The sequence below is a fragment of the Bos taurus genome, chromosome 3 (assembly GCF_002263795.3).
Source record: "Bos taurus isolate L1 Dominette 01449 registration number 42190680 breed Hereford chromosome 3, ARS-UCD2.0, whole genome shotgun sequence".
Lineage (NCBI taxonomy): Eukaryota > Metazoa > Chordata > Mammalia > Artiodactyla > Bovidae > Bos > Bos taurus.
Window position 1 is genome coordinate 89,257,255 of NC_037330.1, and position 23,981 is coordinate 89,281,235.

Consider the following 23,981-nt stretch of genomic DNA (forward strand, 5'->3'; position numbering starts at 1 on the left):
CCTGCCATCTGTGAGGTCGCACAGAGTCGGACGCGACTGAAGTGACTTAGCAGCACAGTCCCATAGAAAATGCATGATTTTGGACAGCCAGACAAGTCTGCATTCAAACTCTATTTGTGGTGCTTCCTAGCAAGCCACTTCACCCTGTTGAACCTCAAGTTCCTGTAAATAATAATACTAATGCTACCGTAGAGAGTTGTCATGGAGACTAAATGAGATCACGTGTGGCCGAGAGTCAGTGACTAGAAAACTGCTCACCATGTCTGGTGTACGCACCGAACACTATGTGCATCGCACACCCATTCTACTTACCAGCTGTTTCCATTTTTTCTCTGTTAAGCACCAGGATATACTCATAGACACCACCCATCGATCCAGACGTTATGTAATGGGTGCCGTAGTCATTGATGAACTTGGCGTACATGCCATAGTGGTATCGCTCTGGAAGCTCCATTAGTGACTGCAGCATACCTTCATCCAGCACGATGTTTTCCCTCCTCATCTTAAAATGAGCAGTCTGCACCTTTGTGAAAATTCTCATAAAGCTGTATTTCTGCCAACAACAACGACCACCATTAAATGAGGGAAAAGAACAAAGAGAGAGTATATATTTTACCACATGAGATCACATAAAAGGTCCGCATTTAGTACCTGTGGATATATATATAACATATATACACCTACATATAACTGTGGGAATTATATGTAAATGTATAGATATACTTGCATATATATGTATATAAATATATATAAGGGAGGATTACTATGCTTTGCAAGCATATATTGGACACCAGTGTGTGCCTGGCTTGTTCTGTACCTTCATCTCTTTCCTACTATGCCGCCCGGGTCAAGTTCTCATCAGCCCTCACTGGGTTCATTATCACAGTGTGCATCACCATGTTCCTTCCCTCCATCCTGCCCTCAGCCCACTCTTACCTCCACATCTTTCTCTAATTAAAGCATTGCATTATGCAACTTCTAACATAAGTATTAGGCACCATTAAAAATTATGCTTAGGAATATTTCAATGACATTGTGAAATGCCAATATCATTTAATTTATTGAGCGAGTACCTATCAGTGCCTGTCATCACATGCTTTCTGCTAGGTGCAGGGAACATGATCTTGAATGAGCTAGTCCCTGCCCTCATAGAGCTTATATTTTAGTGGTAATCTTATACCATTCAGTAATCAAGAAATGCAGGATCCTGATATAATAATGAAAAAAAAAGAAAAAAAAAAAAAGACAGGACCAGGGTGAGGTTGGATTGGTTTAACAGGAAGTGGGTTATGCATGAGCTTTCCTTGCAGAGAATATAAACCTTGTTCCAAAGTGATAGTGAAAGTTGAAGGAAACGACCTGGTTTTTGAAAAGTCCACATTAACCTGAGAGTTGTTTCTCAGAACAACACTTCCCTTCAGATCAATAGCTTATTTGTGGCAAAGCTCCAAAATGTAATTCATGTTTGTTAACAAAGTTAACTTTTATAACTGAATTTTCATCATGTAAAATCATGTTTTGAGTCCTCTGTAAATCCCAAGTTCTGGTATCAATGTTTTGAGGCTTTGGGGTAAATTTCTGATCAATTCAATGAATATTGCTCTGGCTCCCAATTGCCTCTCCATCCTTATCACTCCCTGTTTTCCCTTCCCACCTGGGCTTCAGACAGTGGAAGTCCTTTCAGTCCACATCTGTGTGAGGCAGTTTCTCACCTCCAGGCCTTGGCACATGCTCTTTCCCAGGCTGAGAACAGCCTTCTGTTAGCTTCTGCCTCACTTCATCCAGACAACTGGTACTAGTCTTTAGATATCAGTTAAGGCAGACTCCCTGACTTCCTCAAGGAAGCACTGGCTGATAATAGACAGGATAATAGGCAATTAGTAGTAAATGGTTGATGAAGAAGTGTTGATGAAGAAAGATTCATTGAGCAGGCCAGCCATCCAATCTATGGAAAAGCCTGGAAAAGCCAGGCTTGCTGTAGAATTCTTCCAAGTCTAGTTTAGAGGGCTTGGCTGCTTCTCTTTAAGACACTACCATTCTAAGTATTTCCCTGTATGCTCCAGGTAACCATGAAAAAGGATGGGGAGATGATAAGAGTACTAGTCTTATCATGCACTGTTATTCCCTTTGTGATGATTCTGTATGTGAAAGTGTAATAAGAAAACAAACATAATTACCACTGATTAGACATTTCCAATTATACAAGCAAATGAAGGTTCAATTACTACTGTACTTTTTAATGCAGTTAAGGTAGTACGTGTTCGGCATAGATTATGGGATACTGTGCAACGTGGGCATTATGTTTTAATACCTTCTCATGATATTTGCTTAACTTTTTTAAGAAGGCAGCATCTTTTGACATGGATACACCTGCAGTCACCGTGACTGGGACGCCTCTAATGCCCACACCAATGGTCAATCCACTTGACACAGACTTGTCATTTTTTACTTTAGTAAGAAGATCATTTGCATCATTATATATCTCTGAAGAGATTTTAGTATCTGCCTGGGCCTGAAAGGAAACACATAGTTAGCTTTGTACACATAAAGTTATATTCCAATTCATAGGTAATATTTAAATCTTTTCTCTGTAAAATAACCAATGTTTCAGATTATTATAAATACTCCGTTTAAAAGGCTATTCCAAATTGATACTAAAATGCAGAAAATTCAGCAGTGCTTAGTAATTAGTGGTACTACTAAAATATTTATTTAAACATACACACATGATTCTGATAAAATGTTATAATGTTCTATGCATTTATTTCTTTCCAGAGGGCTTACTCTTCCTGTGTAGAAGATAGGAAGATAGATACCCTTCCTTCCTGCTTGACTCTGTAGTGGGGAAATATGGAAAGCCATATCTAGGCATGGACAAGAGGCAAAGGCAGGCAGGTGGTAACAATTCTACATAGAGGTATGCTTAGGGACCAACCAAAAGTGTTTGGTTATTTCATTCCGGGATTGCATTTCTCAGCCAGCTTGACCTGAGGTCTGGTCATGTGCTTTGCTTGAGCCAAGAAAGTGAGGCTTAGGAGCCCATGGGTGGTTCACTCTGTAATCACAAGAGCACGTGTTGAGATGGAAGCTCCATTAATTTGGGTCCTGAGTGTCCGAGATGAGTTTCCTTTCCACGTTAGGATGAATGAATAGCAGAAGAGGGGCATTACTGTTTTAAAGCACTGAGATTGAAGAATCTTTTGTTGCCATAGCATAGCTTAGTCTATCTTGCCTGACACATAGGCCCTAGATCGTCCTCCGGTTAGGAAAACGGCATTACCTATGTCTTTGAGCTTGGCTTACTTAGACCAGATGGCAGAGGTGGAAGTGGGCTAGGGGGAGCCAGTTTCTTTTTTTTTTTAATTTAACTATAGTTGATTTACAGCATTGTGTTAGTTTCAGGTATGTAGCTTCAGATTCATTTCCATTATAGTTTATTACAGGACATTGAATATAGTTCTCTGTGCTATACAGTAAATCCTCATTGTTTATTTTATATGTAGTAGTTTGCATCTATTACTCCCATACTCCTGATTGATCTCTCCCCTTCCCCTTTCCCCTTTAGTAGCCCTAAGTTTGTTTTATATGTATGTGAGTCTACTATTATTTTGTGCTTAGGTTGATTTGTATTAATTTCTTAGATTCCACGTATAAGGGATCGTATAATGTTTATCTTTGCCTGGCTTATTTAGTGTGATAATGTCTAGGTCCAACCATGCTGTTGCAAATGGCATTGTCATTCTTTTTTTTATGACTGAGCAATACTCTATTGTATTTATGTACCACATCTTCTTCATCCATTCCTCTGTTGATGGACATTTGCTTCCACATCTTAGCTATTGTGGACAGTGGGAACCAACTTCTTAAAACAGAATCCATAAGCCTAGCCTTATCCTCTGTCAGTATTTTTCTTTTGAGAAACTTTGGTGGGGTGAGGGATGTGACTAGATAGTTGTTCAGGGTCCTGGCATCCTATCATCTCTCTCTATAGATAGAATGTAGATAGAATATATATGATACAGAGAGAATTTGCATCATCTGCAGTCCATGGGGTCATGAGGAGTCAGACATGACTGAGCGACTTCACTTTCACTTTTCACTTTCATGCATTGGAGAAGGAAATGGCAACCCACTCCAGTGTTCTTGCCTGGAGAATCCCGGGACGGGGGAGCCTGGTGGGCTGCCATCTATGGAGTCGCACAGAGTCTGGACACAACTGAAGCAACTTAGCAGCAGCAGCAGCAGCCTCCCTTCTAAATGCTGTATAGCCAGGCTTAGTTCAGATAGATCTTGGTTTAAATCTTGTCTCTGCTACCTATTGGGCCTGACATTTATCCCTCTACGTCTCTGGGATTTTTAATATCTAAAATGGGCCAATGGTAATATCCGTTCCATTGTCTTGTAATGAGGATTCAGTGGGAGAATTTGTGTGAAAGTAGGAGGGGACACTTGGTAAGCCTCCACTGAGTGTGCTGTGTAGATGGCTCACCCACAGGGTAAAGGGTAGAGAAATGAATGGTTAGGAGCAGGCCCTGGAGCTGACTGTGAGCTCCATGGTGACCAGGAGACTGCAGAATATTTTTTTTTTTTTTACTGTACAATATTGTATTGGTTTTGCCATACATCAACATGCATCCACCACGGGTGTACATGTGTTCCCCATCCTGAACCCCTCTCCCACCTCCCTCCCCATACCATCCCTCTGGGTCATCCCAGTGCACCAGCCCCAAGCCTCCTGTATCCTGCATCGAACCTGGACTGGCGATTCATTTCTTATATGATATTATACATGTTTTAATGCTATTCTCCCAAATCATCCCCCGCCCCTCCCACAGAGTCCAAAAGACTGTTCTATACATCTGGGTCTCTTTTGCTGTCTCACATACAGGGTTGTCGTTACCATCTTTCTAAATTCCATATATATGCGTTAGTATACTCTATTGGTGTTTTTCTTTCTGGCTTACTTTACTCTGTATAATAGGCTCCAGAATTTTAAAGATGTGGAGAATCTTAGGGAACCTTAGCAGTTTTCAAGCACTTTTCGATAGCAGAACCTTTTCTTCCAACAAAATTATGTACAGAAAGCCAAGAGATGAAGGTCATCAGTGAGGACCTGCCCTTGGGGAAGCAGGGACACAGGTCTCAGGACCCCCAGCCACTTCCTGTCTTGCCACCACTTTACATCTTAGGAACCTGAGCCTGGGGAGGAACAGTGAGCTGCTCAAGGTCAGATATACATCTGTTCTAATAGTGTCAAAACCTGGAAATAGGGCTTCTGACTAGCAACCCAGAAAATAGGGCCCCAGTCTATTTCACTGCTTTAGGACCAGAACCGAGATCTAGCGGAGGTGGTCCCATTTACAGTACAGTCCCATTTACAGAGGCTCCCTTGCCCTGACCTTGACTCTTCAGCCCTGAGCAGGTGCATTGGGAGCTTCAGCCACCAGCAAGCCCTATAGGAAGTAAAATCTTCCAAAGCAAGTCATCTTATCTTCACCAATAGACTTCCCCTCCATGCCTCTCTGCCACAGTGGCCTGTGAGCACCCCATTCAGACTTACTTCAAAGTGATATTTCAGGAAATTGTAGGGTTTCCGGAAGTACTTATCATCATCTCCGTAGTAGAGACGCTCACAGGCAGGGTCATACTGAAGCTCCCTCCATTCCCCATTGTATACAGTCTCACACTGGCCCCCGTAGTACCTGGCATCATACACATGCTGAGCTTCTTCCTGGGTCAGGATATTATACCTAAATTGAAAAGGAAAGCAGCTTCTAAGAGAGAGCACTGGAAAAGCAAAGAATAACACAAAATATCCTCTGCACGTTGATGTAACTGGTAGGCTGAGCAGTGTTTCTCCAACTGAGTTATGTGAGGCACTAGGTTTCCTTGGAGTACCTAATGGGCCATTCTGGGTAAAGGCAAGAAACCGAGTGGGCTGGGCATGAGCCCCACCTTCCCTTAAACCAGACCAGCCAGACAACATTGTTCAGCATCTAGGACAGTGCTCCCACATAGGAGGTCCTCCTAAATATTTGTTGAGTAAACTGAAGAAGAATATGCATGATTATCAAAATTCTGAGCCCAGGAACTAGGCAGTCCAGACCTGTTTCCTGTCTCTGCCACATCTAGCTGTGTGATTGACCTTGGGCAGATGATTTAATCTCTCTATGTTTCAGTTTAGTCATTTGTAAAAAAAAAACAGCTAATACTACTGTCCTCGCAGAGTTAAGCATGAGTTAAAACAAGTAAAGGAATCATAATAGTACTCATGAAATATTAAAAAAATGTTGCTGTTGCTGGTTTTTGTTAACATTATTTCAAAAGAAGTTCTGCTGCTAAAAACTATCTTTGAAATATTGGTATAGTTCATAGTGGTAAGCTGATGATCTAATCCTCAGAAAGGCTGTAGTCTTCTAGGCAGCATGGAGAAACACAGTGTGAAGTCAGGGAGTTGAGTCGCTAAGTCATGTCTGACTCTTTGCGACCCTATGGACTGTATTGCCCACCAGGCTCCTCTGTCCATGGGATTCTCCAGGCAAGAATGCTGGAGTAGGTTGCCATTTCCTTCTCCAGAAGTCAGGGAGACACCTGGTTAATTTCTGGCTCTGTCATTTACTAGCTGTGTGACTTTGTAGAAAGTTTCTACAAACTTCCTGAAGATCATTTTCCTCATTTGAAGAACAGAATAGTAAAAGTGTCATTTAGTGAAGTCTAAATGAGGGCATTAGGGTAAAACAGAAGTACACTTGATAGTAATTCTTCTTTTCCCCTGGCCCAATACCTTTTCAGAAATATTTTCTAATACTTCCCTCTCTGAGGGTGTTTCACGTCTATCTGCCTAAGTCCTCTGTTTTAGGTCATGGATGGTTTAACCATATTTAGGTAAAAATAATGTGAAACAGGTGAAAGACAGCTTTAATTTCTTAAAAAGAGAAAGTTAACTGAACAAAAGCATGAAGCTTGACTAAGAGTTCAAAGACCTTACAATCTAAGCCTCTTATGTTGTAGACAATAAAATGATTGCTTTTCTTTTCATCTCAAACTTCTGTTTAGCCTTGAAGACCCAACTCAAATATTGCCTCCTCTGTATCACCTTTGATTATCCTGGACAGATAATTGTCCCTCCTCTGTGTTCCCATGGCATTTGGTGATTGCCTCTGGCATAGCATACGTCATGTTTGTTTATTTCCTTTGTGAAAAAGCACAAAGGCAAATTAGCAGTGGAAGGATTATGAATAAAACCTGCTTCAAAAGAATAAATGGATAATTATAGAGCACTTGGCATATAGTAGAAATTCAATGTAAGTAAACTTCCTTCTTCTCTTCCTTTCTCCATCTCTTTCTTCCTATTAGTGGAAGTGATGTAATAATAGCTGTGATGAATTGAATACACATTTTACCAGACATTTAGCATACATTAGCTTTCAACCTCATAACAATTTTGCAAATGTGAAAATTGAAGCTCAGAAAAATTAAGTAACTTGCCTATAGTCAGAACTGGGATTTTTTCCTAGATTTTTTGGACACTACAACCTAGGTTCTTACTCTTTACCCTGTAATTTCTATCTTTCCACCTATGGGACATGTTGCTGCCTATAGCTGATAAATACAGGCTCTCTAATGGACCCAAAGAAAAACTCAAAAGAACCATAAGCTCTAAGATTGTACTGCAATCTCTAACCATAAGTAAAACCTATGTATATTTGGAAAATCTGATTGCAGAAGCTCTAATGGAAATAAAAAGAGAGAAATTCCACTTTTTGGAAACTTCTTCTGCAGAAATATTCACACATGTGTACAAAATTATATATATGAAAATGTTCATTGTAGCACTGTTTATGAAAGGGAAAAGGGGGAAATAATCTAATTATCTTTCAGTTCCATAGGAGGTAATTTAATTATTATACAGTTACACTATAGAAGAATTGGAAAATTGTTTTTTCTTTTTTTTTAAATTTTTTTACAAAAGTCCATATAGTAAATAATTTAGGCCTTGCAGGTTGTGTAGATTTCTGCCGCAACTACTCAACTCTTCCACTGTAGGGCAAAAGCTGTATTTCAATAAAACTTTATTTAAAAACAGACTGCAGGCTGAATTTTGCACCTAGGCCATGGTTTGCTGATTCTTATTATGGAACATTACATTGTTGCTTAGAAAAAGACAATAGAGGATATGGTAGGAAAGCTTCAAAATATTAAGTGAAAACAAGTTGTGGGCAGTATGTATAGTCTAATCATATTTATGTAAAATATACTTATGGCTATAATGCACAATACATTTAATTGAATTCTTTCCATACGGTGTGTTGGCAGTGCATCTTTACATGATTGGGAAGTCTCAACTTAACAGGGGTCAGCTCCAGGGAAGGAAGAGAGGGTAAGTGGGTGGGACAAGGTTAAGGACAGTGAAGGAAAAAGTTCAGTTTTTACCTCAAATAGTTATTACTTTTGTAACAATAAATAAAAATTAAAAACTGGGAAATGCCTAAATAAGAAAAAAGTAAAATATCAGGAAAGGCCTCTTAGATCTTACAGATGAATGGAAAAACCACCATAACGTCAGCTGTTGGGAGTGGAGGTGGACCCTTTCTGCTGTTTTCAGTGTTCAGTGTGAGCAAAGTACTCAACCCAACAAGTATTAATATATTCGAAATTCTCCTGATTGAATCACATGAGATCAGGGTCATGGTCTGAGATCTTTTTGTCAATAAGGAGGTAATCATTTTCCAAGTCAACACCTCAGTATTTCATGCTCATACTCTTTGCATCCCATAGTCCCTTTCAAAATCAAGATTTTGGTGGTAGAGCCTGAAATATGCACTCAAAATATTCAGGTATTGAAGTCCTGACTCCCCAAACCTCAGAATTTTACAGTATTTTGGTGGTAGGATCCTTAAAATGGCAATTGAGGTAGAATGAGCTTATTAGGGAAGGCCCTACTCCAATATGACTGGTGTCCTTACAAGAAGGGGAAGTTAGGGCACAGCCATGGGCGGAGGGAAGGCACTGTGAGGACCCAAGGAGAAGACGACCATTCAGCAGCCAAGGAGGGAGGCCTCAGGAAAAGCAATCCTACCTTCATCCCAGGTTTCTAGCCTCCTGAGAAGAAATTTTCTATTGCTTAAGCCACCTAGCTTGTGGCACTTTGTTATGGCAGTCCCAGAAAATTAATATTATTGGTCTAGAAGAAACAAATACTTGATCATCTTTTCATGTGTGTGTGGCCACATGCCCTTACAGGATTCTGCCCTGTCTGGTAGGTGGGCTGTGATCTGAAGGTAATTAAAGCACAGTGAACGAGCACTGCATGTCACAGAACCCACATGTGACTGGGAGAGGGCTGCCGCGTGGCCCAGCTGTGGCGTGGTGATCACTACCTCTCTGTCTCCTCATCTGTAAAGATCCCGCTGCTCCTATTGATTTGTTTCACTGCAATCAATACTCAGTGGCAGACTGTTCTAGGAAAAGCTCTGATATAAAGGCTGAGGAGATGAAAAACATGAATCAGAGCAGCCTCTGTCCTCAAAGAGTTTATGTTCAAGTTAGGGGACAAGGCCCAAAGCAAAGACTAGCAATACCATGTATCACTACAAGCTCAGCCCTGTGCTGGGTGCTGGAGAGGCAGAGATGATGAGGGATCCTTCAGCCTGGGAAACAGATGTCTCCGCCCTGTTGGCTAAGTGCTGGCAGAGGAGGACACGCAGGGATGCTAGGAGCAGTGGGAGGGGACTAAGTCAGCCTAAACAGCATTGAGAGGAGGAGAGGGGGCGTCAAAAAGACCAGCTAGAGGACATGATGCCTGGGTATCTTAACTGGGCTGTCACAGCAAAATACACCCAGTACAATACCCAAGTCCGGGTGACTCAAAGAATTTTGACAAAGTTATGTTCTCTCAGTTCTGGAAGCTGGAAGTCTAGGAGAAAGGTACCACCAGGGTTGGTTTCTGATAAGGCCTCTCTTCCTGGGTTGCAGATAGCCACCTTCTCACCATGTCCACACATGGGGCCTTCTCTGTGCGTGTGGTGAGAGAGAGCTCTCCTGTGTCTCTTCTTCCTCATATAAGTATACCAGTCCTGTTGGATTAGGGCCCACCCTTATGACCTCATTTGACCTTAATTACCTCCGTAAAGGCCCTATCTCTAAATATAATCACATAGGTGTTAGGGCTTCCACATATGAATTTTACGGGGATGCAATTCAGTGCATAACACTAGGTAAAAAGGTAACCAGATAGGAATATAGGCAAGATATTCCAGAAAGAAAGAACTAACTTTATGAAATCTCAGAAGAAAAGTGAGTGTTGTGTGTGTGAGTTTGAGCCTAAACATAAGGTATACAATGAAGCAAAGTTAGAATCAAGGCTCATTGGATCTCAACAGATTAAAAAAAAAAAAAAAAAAAGTGTCCTGAGAGGTGTAAGTCAGCAGTCGCAAAGTGGAGATTCAAGCTCCACTGTGTCTCACCTTGAAGTCCATTTTCTTGCAGTGTGTCACTATGTTGGCCTTGGTTGTATCAGCAACTGCAGTGCAAAGCAGAGTATGAATAAGGCTACTGAAAAGTGCACTTAGTCAGAGAAGAGTTATTTGGGGGAATATTGGAAGCCTTTGTAGAAGATGTAGTGATAAATGGGCCTTGGAAATGTAATTGGCGCAAGAGGAATGAACAGTAGAGTGGGAAAGGGTGAAATAAGGATATGCGGATAGAGACATAGAGGGGAAAACAAGAGCTATGTCATGTAAACAGGACTGAGCAACTCACCTGTTATGGACTGAATTTTGTGCCCCCCCCCAAAATTCATATGCTAAAACTCTAAGCCCCCATGTGGTGGTATATAGAGGGAGACCTTTGGGAGGTGCTTTGGTCATCAGGGTAGACCCCCTCATGAATGGAGCTACTGCTCTTACAGAGGAAACCCACAGGGCACCCTGATCCCTTCCACCATGGAAGGACACAGCAAGAAGACTGCTAACTGAAAGAACACCCTCACCTGACCAGGCTGGCACCCTGGTCTCAGACTTCCAGCCGCAGAAGTCTGAGAAATAAATGTCTGTTATCTTGTTAGAGCAGCCTGAATGAACTAAGACACTAGAGGGACAATGGCCTCTCAGGATGCACTCTAGAGGAATTCCTCCCAAAGACCCTCTTGTTTCCCTGAAACCGATACTCATGATTGATGAGAGATCATGCCCGGGACTCACAGAGCCAGCAGGCAGTGACTCACCCCAAGGCTGCCTTCTCTGATCCTGGAATTGGGTCATACTGGCTGCAGTCATTTTCCAAGATCCTGACGTCTTCACAGTCGTCCTCGTCAGAGCCGTCCAGGCAGTCCTTGTCTCCATTACACACCAGGTGGCGTTTCAGGCAGCGACCTGAGCAAGGAGAGGCGGTGGATGCTTCTAGAGCCTCCAGGTCTCCTCCCCCTCCCTCATGACCTGTATCAGTTCAGTTCAGTTCAGTCGCTCAGTCGTGTCCGACTCTTTGCGGCCTGCAGCACGCCAGGCCTCCCTGTCCATCACCAACTCCCAGAGCTTCCTCAAACTCATGTCCATTGAGTCATTGATGCCATCCAACCATCTCATCCTCTGTCATCCCCTTCTCCTCCCACCTTCAATCTTTCCCAGCATCAGGGTCTTTTCAAAGTCAGCTCTGCATCAGGTGGCCAATGAATATTCAGGACTGATTTCCTTTAGGATTGACTGGTTGGATCTCCTTGCAGTCCAAGGGACTCTCAAGAGTCTTCAACACCACAGTTCAAAAGCATCAATTCCTTGGCGCTCAGCTTTCTTTATAGTCCAACGCTCACATCCATATATGACCACTGGCTCTGTTCCATCTCTGAAACAGCCCTTCAGTCCTCAGTGCTGTCAAATCCCCCTTTAATCTTCACTGCCTCCACCCTCCTCCCAGCCTCGCTGTCTCCCACCTGCAGGCCCTCAGCTCAGACCCTGCCCCAGGCTCCTCCTCTCTACTCAGTCTCCACATCATAGTCCCAGGGATCTAAAATGCTCTGCACCCTCCAGAGTCTCCCCATTCCTCTGTCTCCAAATGCCACCATCTGGTCCCCAGTTAAAACCCTGGCCTATCCCCTGCCTCTCTTCCCAAAGCACTTATTTTGGGCTGATTGCAAGTCCCTAAACCCTTGTGCTTTTGCACATTTTGTCTCTTAGCAAACTTGTTCATTTTCTAAGTCTCAGTTCAAGTACCATGTTGAATCCTGCCCTGACTCTCCAAAGCAGATTTAGGCAACCCTGCCAGAGAATCTGTACATTGGGCCCTATACATACACTCATTACACTGGCTATCATAGGATATTGTCACTGATGGCTTATTGGTCTGTCTCCCAAAGAGTCTAGGAGTACTGAGGATCAAGCACATGAATTTTTTTTCTCTCTGCATCACCAGCAGGTAGCACATTACCTGGTCATCATATGCACTCAATTAATATTTATTCAATGAATGGATGGATGTGTGAATTGTACCTTTTTCAAATCAACATATGTTCCCAAAAACTTGCATCAAGATTACTTGGATTGCTGGCTTGGCTTCAAATTCAGGTTCCTAGGTCCCATCTAAAACTTCCAGAATGATAACTTTCAGGGCTCTGGAATTCTGCATTCTAACAAGGTCCTGGAGAACTGTTTTGTACATTAAGTTTGACAGGCACAGCTGTTATCCTGCTGAGATGCTACTCACCTGTCTCCTTACACTGGAAATCCTGTCCACACTGTGCTTGACTCAGACAAGCTGTGGGACTGTGACAGCTGGCTTGGTCCCAGACATTCCCACTGCAGATGGTTCCCCCAAACTTGTTTGGCTGCAAGAGGCTCCGGTATCTGTACTAAATCAGATTTGGAAACAGACACATTCATTGTCTTATCAATCAACCGAGATTGGTGCAGGCAGGTCTCAGCTCAACATAAGGAATGACTGTCTTAATGATTGAGAGCTCCCTGCAAAGCTGTCTTTTGAGGGGATGAGTAATCATAAATGGTGATGTTCAACCAGAGGTTGTCATCAGCTGGAATATTGAATTAGGGCCTCCAAACATCAAATGAGAAGTTTGGACTAGGTATTTCTAGGGTCTTCCTCCTTGTCAGGAAGGACCTCCATCTTCCTTTCTGAAAGTACCAGTTAGTACCTATTCATCTTTCAAGACTCATGGTTTATCTTCTTGGGAATAAAACCTCTATAACTCAGTAGTATATTCCTCAGTTCCCCTGACTCCTCTCTCCTAGCACTTGTCATACAAGGTTGTTATTGTCTACTTCTTGCTTTACCTATCTCCTTATTTTAGGAACAATTTTTTAGGGCTGCCAAAGGGAGGACCGTGTCTTATTTGGCTTCATATACTTGGCATTTGATCTATGATGCATTGCGTGGGAGGCACTTTTAGAAGATATTTATTGCTTCTCCTTTGTAAAATTTTTTTCTGGTCATGGCATCTCCTCTTTCCTTGTGACATATCTCATATGATTCAGGTAGGGGTGATGTCACCCCCTTAGTCACAGGGTTGTGTGGATATGATTGAGGCAGGGAAACCAGAGCCCCATATCTGCCAAGTTGCAATGATTGGTTCATGACTCAGCCTTATGGCAATCATAGTCCTCTCTGGGAATTTTCTTTCAGAACTTTTGGAAAAGACAGTTCCTTTTTAGCTGAAGTTGCCGGGTATCAAGTGGTCATGTTGCCTACGAGGTAGAAAGAGCCCATGCAAGAGGTCGAGAGACAAAGAGAGCTCTGAAGACACCATCTGAGCCTCTGTGTCCAGCTTTGACTGCAGATGAATAAATACTTACTGAAGAAAGGACAGAAAGAATAAAATGCATACCAATCTTGGGCTCGATGTTTTTATGTTACTGTTTTCTATAGGGTGTACAGTATGAGATACTAGTGTATAAGGAGGAAGCTGAACAGTGAGAAATTCCAAGAAATTGAAGTTCCATCCCCGTCTTTGAGAAGCTCAGAGTCTAGTTGACGAGATAAAAAATATAACAACACAGAACATGGGGGTATATGAGTGTCAGTCAGCACCATATTTTCTGCTGCCTCTTACAGCCCACAGGCCCTGCCTTCAAGATTGTAAGTAAGTAAATAAGAAGGCAATGACTTGAAAAGAAGAGAATCGAGTTCCTGACTCACTGTCTACAGTATCAGTGCCTGGTACTTTCTGCCTCAGTTTCCAAGTCTGTAAAATGAGGTGGTTGACCTAGTTGACTTCATTAATCATAACTGCTAATGATTCCTCCACCTGTGTCCTATAGTTGGAAGAGCAGAGGCATGAAATTAGCCCAAAATTAGACCCACTTGGGTTCAAACCCCAGATTCACTTACCAACTGCCCATGAGCAAGTCACTTATCTTTTCTGAGCATCTGTTGTCTAATATGTAAAGTGGTTGTGATGATACCTTAGCTCAAAAGGGTTTTGTGAGAGCTAAGCGAGAGGTCTGAGACCATGCAGCCTTGTGCCTGGCATATCATTGGTGCTTCATAAGCAGAAATGTTTTCTACATCATTACCATTATCAATTCAGCCTTTTCCAGATGCTTTCAGGGATGAGTACAAAGCAATGTGACTTCCTGTCTCTTTCATCTTGCTCACATCTGCCTACATGACTGCTCCTTAGCAAAGAGGCAGTTGTAGCAAAAAGAAGTGAGGCTCCAACCAGTCCATCTGCCTTTCATGCCTGTCAATAACAGCGATGGCAGATCTGTAAACTTGATGGGAAGAGATTATAATTAACGGTCAATGTGGGAATATGAAGATATTTTCAGTGTCTACCCTCATTCTTGTTCCACAACGCAGTAAATACAAGAGAGCTTGTCATACCAATATAGAGCCAGTTCTCTTCTCTTTCTTGCCCTTCAAAAACATTCATCAATTATGAGACCTGAAGTTACCAATGTGTTGATGATGATGATGGTGGCTACCAGTTATTGAGTGCTTACTATTGGCTAAACACTTTACATTCTTTTAAAAAATATTATTACTTATTTATTTAGCTGTGCCTGGTCTCAGTTGCAGCATATGGGCTCTTTAGTTGGGGTATGCAAGCTCTCAGTTTGTGGCATGAGGGATCTAGTTTCCTCTGTGCAGGCTTGAGGGCTAAGTCACTTCAGTCATGACTGACTCTTTGCGGCCCTGTGGACTGTAGCCCACCAGGCTCCTCTGTCCATAGGATTCTCCGGGCAAGAATACTGGAGTGGGTTGTCATGCCTCCTCCAGGGGATCTTCTCCACCCAGGGATTGAACCTATGTCTCTTATGTCTCCTGCATTGGCAGGCAGGTTCTAGCACCACCTGGAAGCCCCCTTGTTCCCTGACCAGGATCAAACCTGGGTCCTGTGCACTGGGAGTGCAGAATCTGAGCCACTGGGCCACCACGGAAGTCCCTCTACGTTGTTTATCTCACTTCATTCTCACAAGTCTAGGAGCTTACATTCTATTAATGATCCCATCTTAAACTGGGTTAGAATTCCAGTTCTGCAACTCACAGTGTATGGGTCACTGGATAAACTCCTTAATTCCTCTGACCCTCGGTGTTCTCATCTATAACATGAGAGAGATCTGAGAGTGTTCTGAAGATTAGTGATCACACAGGTAGAGACATCGGCTCTCTGTTCCATTCTGGTGTGTGCCCAGTAATAAGAGCTGTCACCTTTGTCATCATCCTTGTGGCTGTTGGACTACTCTGGAACAATTATGGCTGAGAAGGTATTGGATTAGGTAACCACTAATATCACTCACTACTCTCCATATAGCTCCAGGAGAGCCATACAGTTCAGATTCATGGGTATTTTGGAATCAAACCAGCCAGATTTTAAATTGAGGCTCTGCTGCATTCTTAATGGGCAACCTAAGCAAAGGGGAGGATGGTATCTATCTGTATATCACCCACTACTGGCTGCCAAAGTCAAATAAGAAGATAATTTATTTAAAGCATTAGCACAGTCCTTAGTCTACAGAAATTATTCAATAAATGGCCACTATTATTGTCATCAACATCCTTCCTGTGGTTTCTATACTTGGAATGATGGTGCAGGCATCACGTTCATTCCCACCCACTCCCTAGTTTCTAGGTTGTTATGAAATAATGAAGACATTGTATTGCAGACAGGTTGATAAGGATACTCCCCCAGGGACTGCTCAGTGCCATTGCCCATGGTTGGTATCATTAAGACATAATTTTCTTTTCTACCTAGTAGACAATGTTTCTTTTCAGAAATGCACATCTTTGGGAGATTTTGAGAGGAAGAAACATAATAATAATTAAAAAAAAACTCAGATGGCCTTCAATTAAATAGTTAACAGAATCATTTTAAGAATTACCTTAAAGACACGACTTTTTGAATCCCTAAGAAAGTAATCAATGAAGATGGAAACTGTAAGTCATTCATCTGTGCTATCTGCTATCTAAACTGTAACACAAGAGAAAATTGTAGCTTTAGGATGTTATTTCAATGTATAATAGGTTGAATAATGGCCATGCAAAGAAATCAAGTCCTAATCCTTGAAAGTAGTAAATGTTACCTTATTTGGGGAAGGGATCTTTGTAGACATCATTAATTTGGAGAAATTACTCTGGATTATCCAGGCGGACTCTGAATGCCATCACAGTGTCCTTATAAGAGGAAGGCAGAGGGGGATTTCACTTATACACATAAGGGAAGCACACAGAGGGGACGAGTGATGCAGACAGAGGAGCAGAGATTGGAGTGAGCAACCCCCAGAAACTGGAAGAAGCAAAGAACAGCTTTTCCTCTGGAGCTTCCAGAGAGCACCTGACTCTACTGACACCTCGATTGCAGACTTCTGGCCTCCAGAACTGTGCGAGAATACATTTCTGCTGTTCTAAGCCACCCAGTTTGTGGCATTTATCACAGCAGATTCAGAAAATTAATCCAGAATGTCAAAGCAGAATGAGAATCGGGGGCCAGATATTTTTAAACCGGAATGCCTAAAACTCTTTGGCATATCCCAGAGGTGGGAGAGGCAAGATCATAAATTTTAGCCTTCAGAGTCAAATAAACTAGGTCCAAATGGTGTTTCCACCACTGTCATCAGATCTTCCCAGAGCACTCTCCTGTCTCACTGAGGAGGGGGCTGGAGGCAGGAGAACCATTCGCAGACTCTGTAACAGGTCAAATGAGAAAAGAGCAGGGCTTGATTCGGGGCAGAGGGAGTAGGGGTAGAGAGGAGGGCACAGGAAGGAAACCGCTCACATTTATTGAACACTTGCTATGTGCCCTGGTGACTCAGCCAGTAAAGAATCCTGCAATGTGGGAGACTGGGGTTCGATCCCTGGGTTGGGAAGATCCCCTGGAGAAGATAACAGCTACCCACTCCAGTATTCCGGCTTGGAGAAGTCCATGGACTGTATAGTCCTTGGGGTCACAAAGAGTCAGACAGGACTGAGTGACTTTCACTTTGATTGTGTGCCAGATGCCATGAAAAGCATGTTTGTATGCATTATTCTTTGGATGTTCTCAAAATCCCTATGATGTACATACTGTTCCTCCTTCACTTATAGACTAGAATCAGAGGCACAGAGAAGGTAAAACATATGTCCAAAGTAACACAGCAATTAAGGTGCAAACCAGAATCTAAGCTGTTCAATCAAAGCTGAAACACAGGCTTGACAGCAAGAGACTAGTAGACAAGGCTCAGCAGTGGTGTGCCACGTAAGGGGCTGCACCCGCCTGTGTCCAGTGAAGGTGTGTGTTATCTCCAGAGATTTTAAAATACTAAGAAAGCAGAATAGAGTCAGTCTTTTTACTATATCTGTATCACTGATAGGCCAGTGATTCTGCACAAAGACAGAGCTGTAATACTTCTCCCTGCCAGAGCAGAGTGCGCCCAACATCCCCCTTATGCTGCTGAGTTTAGCAATCATTTTGGACTAATTAAAACCACTTATGTGGGCAAGATAGATATACATCTGTTCATTGGGCGTGTCAGCCTTTTTCAGTGCATGAAAGTGAAATCCTCAGAAACACCCTGTGTGGCATGCTTTGGTTTATCTCAGTTTCCCATAGGTCATGGACAGCTTGGCATTTTGTTCCAAGTCATTGGGCCCTCCAGATGACTCTCACTAGAGGGCAGTAGGTTGGCCAGGACCCAGAGGGGCCAGTGGGGATCAGTGTGCCCATGTCTGGAAGGCTACTTTTTTCCATCTAAGCCATAACATACATGTCTGGGTAGCCTCATCCAAATGCCTTACAAACAAAATCAGAAGAAGCAGAAATATGTTCCACCGTCATGTGTGTATGGCTTCTGAATACCTATTTCTAGACCCATTTTCTCCCCAGACTTCTAGATGTATAGTGCCAACTGCGTATCCCCATTTGAATGCATACTGCACGATTCAAATGCCAAATGCTCCAAAATTGGTTATTAACGTCTCACCTTTTTGTCCTGGCATGGAAAGCAGTCTGTCCACTCTGCCCAGTTGTCCAGCTGGCAGGAGACCGCTGTGGGGGTGAAACTCTGAACAGCTCGACTGACTCTCCTAAAGAGACGGAAGACCTCGATTCAGTTTTTAATTTATCATGATCATTTGAATTTCTGTAATTATAAATGTGAAAAGGTGTTTTAATATGATGGCATCTTAATAATATGTAAACAGATGCTGAATTTTTCCCCAGCTTTATTGAGGCATAACTGATAAAAAAAAAATTGTATGGTATATGTATGATGACGGGTGTGATAGTTTGATATGCATATACATTGTGACATGATTATCACAATCAAGGGAAAGATATACCTCACCTCCCATAATTACCTTTTTTCCTTTTTTGGTGTGCTAAGACATTTCAGACTTACTCTCTTAGAAAATTCCAAGTGTACACTCTGCTATTACTAACTCTAGTCACCATGCTGCATGCTAGAAACCCAGAACTTTTCATCCTGGGTATTGAGAGAGTCGATAAGAAGGCTGATAAGAAGTCCGGGGTCCCCGAGGAGGAGAAAGTGGTCTGGGGCTCTCGAAGTGGAGATAGGGGTCTGGAATTCTTAAGGAGAAGGAAGGGACAAAAATCTTTTCTTTTTTCCTCTTTACATTCCTTAGTCTTAGTCACATAATTTTTTTCTGATGATTACACAACAAACAACTCAGTTTAAACTCTGTACTAAGGATTATATAACAACAGTGTATTCTGCTTGAGGACAATTTCTCCTTCCTGAAAACCTCCTGGCTAATCCTGTTATCTTAAAATGTAAATTATGTGAGTGGGTCTAGTAAGATCTTTACAACCTTGAGACTTTCTTTTGATTTATTGTAATAACTAATTTAAAATGTATATAACTCCCTTGTTTAGACTAGCGAGGGGGGCACTGTCTGCCCCCCTTCTGATGTCTATGTCAGAAGCTTTTGCTGTTCCTTTTTCACTTTAATAAAACTCTGCTACACAAACGCTCTTGAGTGATCAAGCCTGGTCCCTTATCCCAAAGCTAAATCTTCTTCGGAGATCATGAATCCGCCATCACTTACCATAAGCTATCACTATGACAGAAAGTTTATATCCTGTGACCAACCTCTGCCCATGTTTTTCTTGCCCCAAGCCCCTCTATTCTATCTCGGGTTCTATGAGTTAGACTTTTCTTTAGATTCCCACATATGCCTGAGATCATGCAGTATTGCCTTCTTTCTGCCTGGCTTATTTCACTTAGCATAATGTACTTCATGTTCATTTATGTTGTCACAAATGGCAGAATTTTCCCCTTTTTTATGGCTGAACAGATGCTTAATTTTTAAAAATTTGTACAGGTTGCCCATTGATTTGGGCATCTGGGTACTTGTAGCCACAGAACATGAAACAATATCACAATATATATTCCCTTAACCTTCAAATTATCCGGAAGTAGGAATGGGGATAGAGCAAGGAAATGAGAGGAACGTTCATAAAGGCACAGTTTTTACTTGGAACCCTGGGCTGCAGGGGTATTTCCAATACTTGATTAATTCTATCATTCCTTCTTAAAAATTGCATGTGCTGTTTTTAAAACAAAAGATATATGGCCTATTGCTCTTTTTATCCCAATATTTTGTTGTGGCAAAATATACATAACATAAAACTTATACTTTACCATAATCATTTTTCAGTGTATAGTTCAGTGGCATTGAGTACAAACCATTGTTGTTGTACAACCATCACCAGCTTCCATCCCGAGAACTCTTTTCATTTCCATGCATCACTTTTGAGATGTAAAATTTAAGCAAATAAAAAAAATAATTGTGCATGTTTGCCCTTCAGTCAATCACAGTTTTAAGAAATAAAGAATAAAAATATATTGTGCCTCTACCATATGCAAGGATGATGCTGTAGTGCTTCAAAACTCAGTCTGATTATGCCATGAGCTGCTCCTCATAAGGAATGATGTCCCCCTAGGCTGCAACCCCAGACAGGAAGCTGTAGGATCCTCAGGAAAGTGGTGTTCACATTTATCATTGGTTCTCAAACTTTGGTCCTAGGAACCCTTTATACACTAACATATTATGAGGACCCTGAAGAGCTTTTATTTAAGGGGACCTATTGATAGTCACAGAATTAAAAATCAAAACTAAGAAATTTTGAAGTGTTTATTTTCCCATTTAAAATCATTGTGAAATTGTTACATGTCACCATGTATATTTATTTAAAAATCCATTTCCAAGAAAAATAATTATTGAAAAGTGTTATGTTTTATGTTTTTGCAAATCTCTTTGATGCCTGGTTTATAGGAAGCAGCTAGACTCTCACCTCTGCTTCTTCATTGAATGTGTTGCTTTATGTTGCTTTAATTGAAATCTATGAAGAAACTCCAACATCATACAATTATGTAGTTGAAAAAGTAATGTAGTTGAGGAGTGTTTTAATAGTCTTCTCAGATAATTGTGGATGTTCTTTGATGCTGCACCAACACTTTAAAAGCAGTAATTTTTTAAATGTTAGTTGTAGTTGTAAACTGAAAGCCTGTTGGTGAATTTTTAAATTCTCTGTTACATTAAAACTCATTGGTCTGTGTACGCTTTAAATGGATCCAGTACCCATGCATGGGCTTCCCTGGTGGCTCAGTGGTAAAGAATTCACCTGCCAGTGCAGGAAATACGTGCTCAGTCCCTGGGTGGGGAAGGTCCCCTGGAGAAGGAAATGGCACCCACTCCAGTATTCTTGCCTGGGAGATCCCATGCAAGGGGATCTTGGCAAGCCATCCCAGGGGAGCCTGGTGGGCTACAGTCCATGGAGTCTCAAAAGAGTCGGACATGACTTAGCAAGTAAACAACAACAACATCCATACATAATTTTTATAACAGCAAACATTGGAAATTGAGAAAATAATGGCTCCCAGAGTGCATGTATCCTAAAAATATTCACATATTTCAATATAAGATATTTTAAAGTCAAATTTATTAATATTAACAGTGATCTCAAGCTCATAGTAGTGAATATGTTTTCCGAAATTTTAATTTTCTTTTGAAAGCCCAAATTTTGTCATTGGTAACAAATAATGCTATCTGTTTTCCTGGAAGTAATAGGCCCTCTGCTCATTTTTGAGACGATGTCTCCCAATTATCTTAGCCTGAAAAACAGTAGTTTGTCTAACAGTCATTTTGTCAAGTAAAAACAGTGTTCCAGCAAAAAGATATCAACCTTGACTTAACTCAAACAGTTGCTTTTTCTCAAGACAGTCATCATACTCAGGTTCAGTAGAAGTTCTATATGCATTATTTTCATTTGGCCATAAATAATATTTAAATAACAAGTTTTCAAAGATTGTGTTTTAATAAAATTAACAATTTTAACTGTTTTAAGGAATTTTCTAAGTGAAACAACTCCTTTCCTATAAGTTTGACGTCACTGCCTTGATATGTGTCAAGGCCACAGTTGCTTTATTCAACATTAACTTTATACCACCAGGGCAAACATAAACACAGTGAAAAGAGAAAATAATATCTTAGGATTATTGTGAAATTGTTTTGAATTCCCAGATGCTGCCCTCATAAGATCTTGGGGACTGCCTACAGTCTGCAGACCACACTTTGAGAAACTCTGATTTATAAAATGATGTTAGTATAGAACACCAGCTCTATCGTCCTTTCAAAGAAAACTTTAGTGTTCAGTTTATCATCTTCCTCTCTACTCCAGTTCCTCTCATCACCCTGGGAGACCTCAGCATCTCTATAGATGAGTCACTCAATGCTCTCTGCTCTCAGTTGTTCCTTTTCTTCCTCTTGAGTGACTCTTTTCTCTGTTCCATTATCTTCCATGATTTCATCCTGGACGTTCGCTCTCTGAAACAGCTTCCCTTCCAAATGACTAATTCATGGGTCACCTATGAAGTTATTTGGGGCTCCACAGCCTCTTTTCCTTCTATCTCTATATACTCAAGGATTCCCATGAACTTTTCTTGGACCTCGTTGGGGCCTCCATTGACTCCTAAGCTTTCTCTCTAGCAATAAGACCTCCCCTGTTTTCATTTTCCTTCACAATCAGTTTTTATTTCATGACCCATCATTTTAAAATTGTAATTATGTCCCGAATTCCTGGACCCCACTGTTCTGTTGATCACACCTATCTGGAAACCCAGTCTTGAAAGAATCCAAGTATCTTTCTCCTGGTTAATTAATTCCTAGGTGTCTTCAGCCTCATCATAAACATCAGTTCCTTAGGAAAACATTCTTCAGCACTCTGACTGATGAGATATCTCTCTTCACATGATTTGGTCAATGTTTGCACATTTTTGTCTCAAAACTTAGCACACTTATAATATTTGTATAGTTTCTGCCATCTCCACCAGATCATAAGCTGTATGAATGTGGATACTTGTACTGTTCACGTGTTTGCTACTGAACTCCCAGCACTTATCATGGTGCCAGACCCAGGGAAGGTGCTCAGTAAATATTTAGGAAAGTAAAGAAAAGAAGAAAGGGAGAAAGAGAGAAGGAGAGAGAAGGAGAGGAGAAGGAAGGGAGGGAGGGAAGGAGGGAGAATTAGAGGGCATGGAAAGAATGAAACCAGTTTATGGAAAATAGAAGGACATTGTTTAGAAATTTATTTGAACTTAATTTCCAGTTAGAATCTAATTAAATAATTCTGGTGTCTAGACATTCAGATGGCTCAAAGTTTTGTCCATATGTTATTTTTCTAATAGATTGTCCTAATATTAAAAGTTTGAAGCATAGAAACATGGAGAAAAGCAAGGGTTCTAATCACCAAAAGATGGGAGAGAAGTTACAAGGGCAGAGGTTTGGGAGCAGAAAATGACTACAGCATCAGTTCTGCGTCTCACTGTAGAACTGTCAAGATAATGTCATTGTAAGCCCACAGAGACCGCATTATGATGTCAAAATGGAAGGAAACAGTATTAATGGATGGAAGCAAAAGTTTAGACAGAGCAGTGCTGTGTTGCTGTAGTTTTAAAAGCTTTGTGACATGATGTCTAGACAGAGGCACATACAGTCATGCTATCACTGAAGCAAGGCTACAGAAGGAACACAAGGACCATTCATTAAGTCGTTACAGGGCTCCAACCTTTTAGCCAATATCAATATGACTGGCGTTTTCTCTTATGCCAATGAATTTTTAAATGTAGTTTATTTTTTATAGATTTTGAAAGTCATGCATTCTCCTTAAGAGAACATAGAAAAGATTATTAAAAAAAAAAAATTGTCCCAACTTTCCACCACCATTAATTCTGTTTCTTTCCCTTCTTTATTTCCATAAAAGAGTTGAGGTCATACTATTACATTTTTATATGTTTATCTTTCCACTTAATATTATCAGAGAAATATAAATTTTTATGATGACTGCACATTGTTCCATTCCACTAACATTAAACAATTAGAGTATTGAGCACCCAGTTTTTCTGTATTCTAAGTTATTTACTGAAGATACATCCTGTAGAATAAGATGGCTAAATTGAAGGATACAAATGGTTTTAAAGTTTATGACACATATGGCCAAACGGCTTTCCAAAAGAACTGTATCAATTTTTCAATTACTT

General features: G+C 41.2%; 1 protein-coding gene across 1 annotated transcript in view; it reads right to left on the minus strand.

Annotated features, from left to right (window-relative positions):
• C8A (complement C8 alpha chain) overlaps positions 1 to 23,981 on the minus strand; it is a 71,825-nt gene that overhangs the window by 37,379 nt on the left and 10,465 nt on the right. The window contains 6 exon segments of the mRNA NM_001046285.1: positions 313 to 553; positions 2,312 to 2,512; positions 5,561 to 5,750; positions 11,225 to 11,372; positions 12,697 to 12,841; positions 18,405 to 18,507. Coding sequence (NP_001039750.1) covers positions 313 to 553; positions 2,312 to 2,512; positions 5,561 to 5,750; positions 11,225 to 11,372; positions 12,697 to 12,841; positions 18,405 to 18,507 — 1,028 coding nt within the window.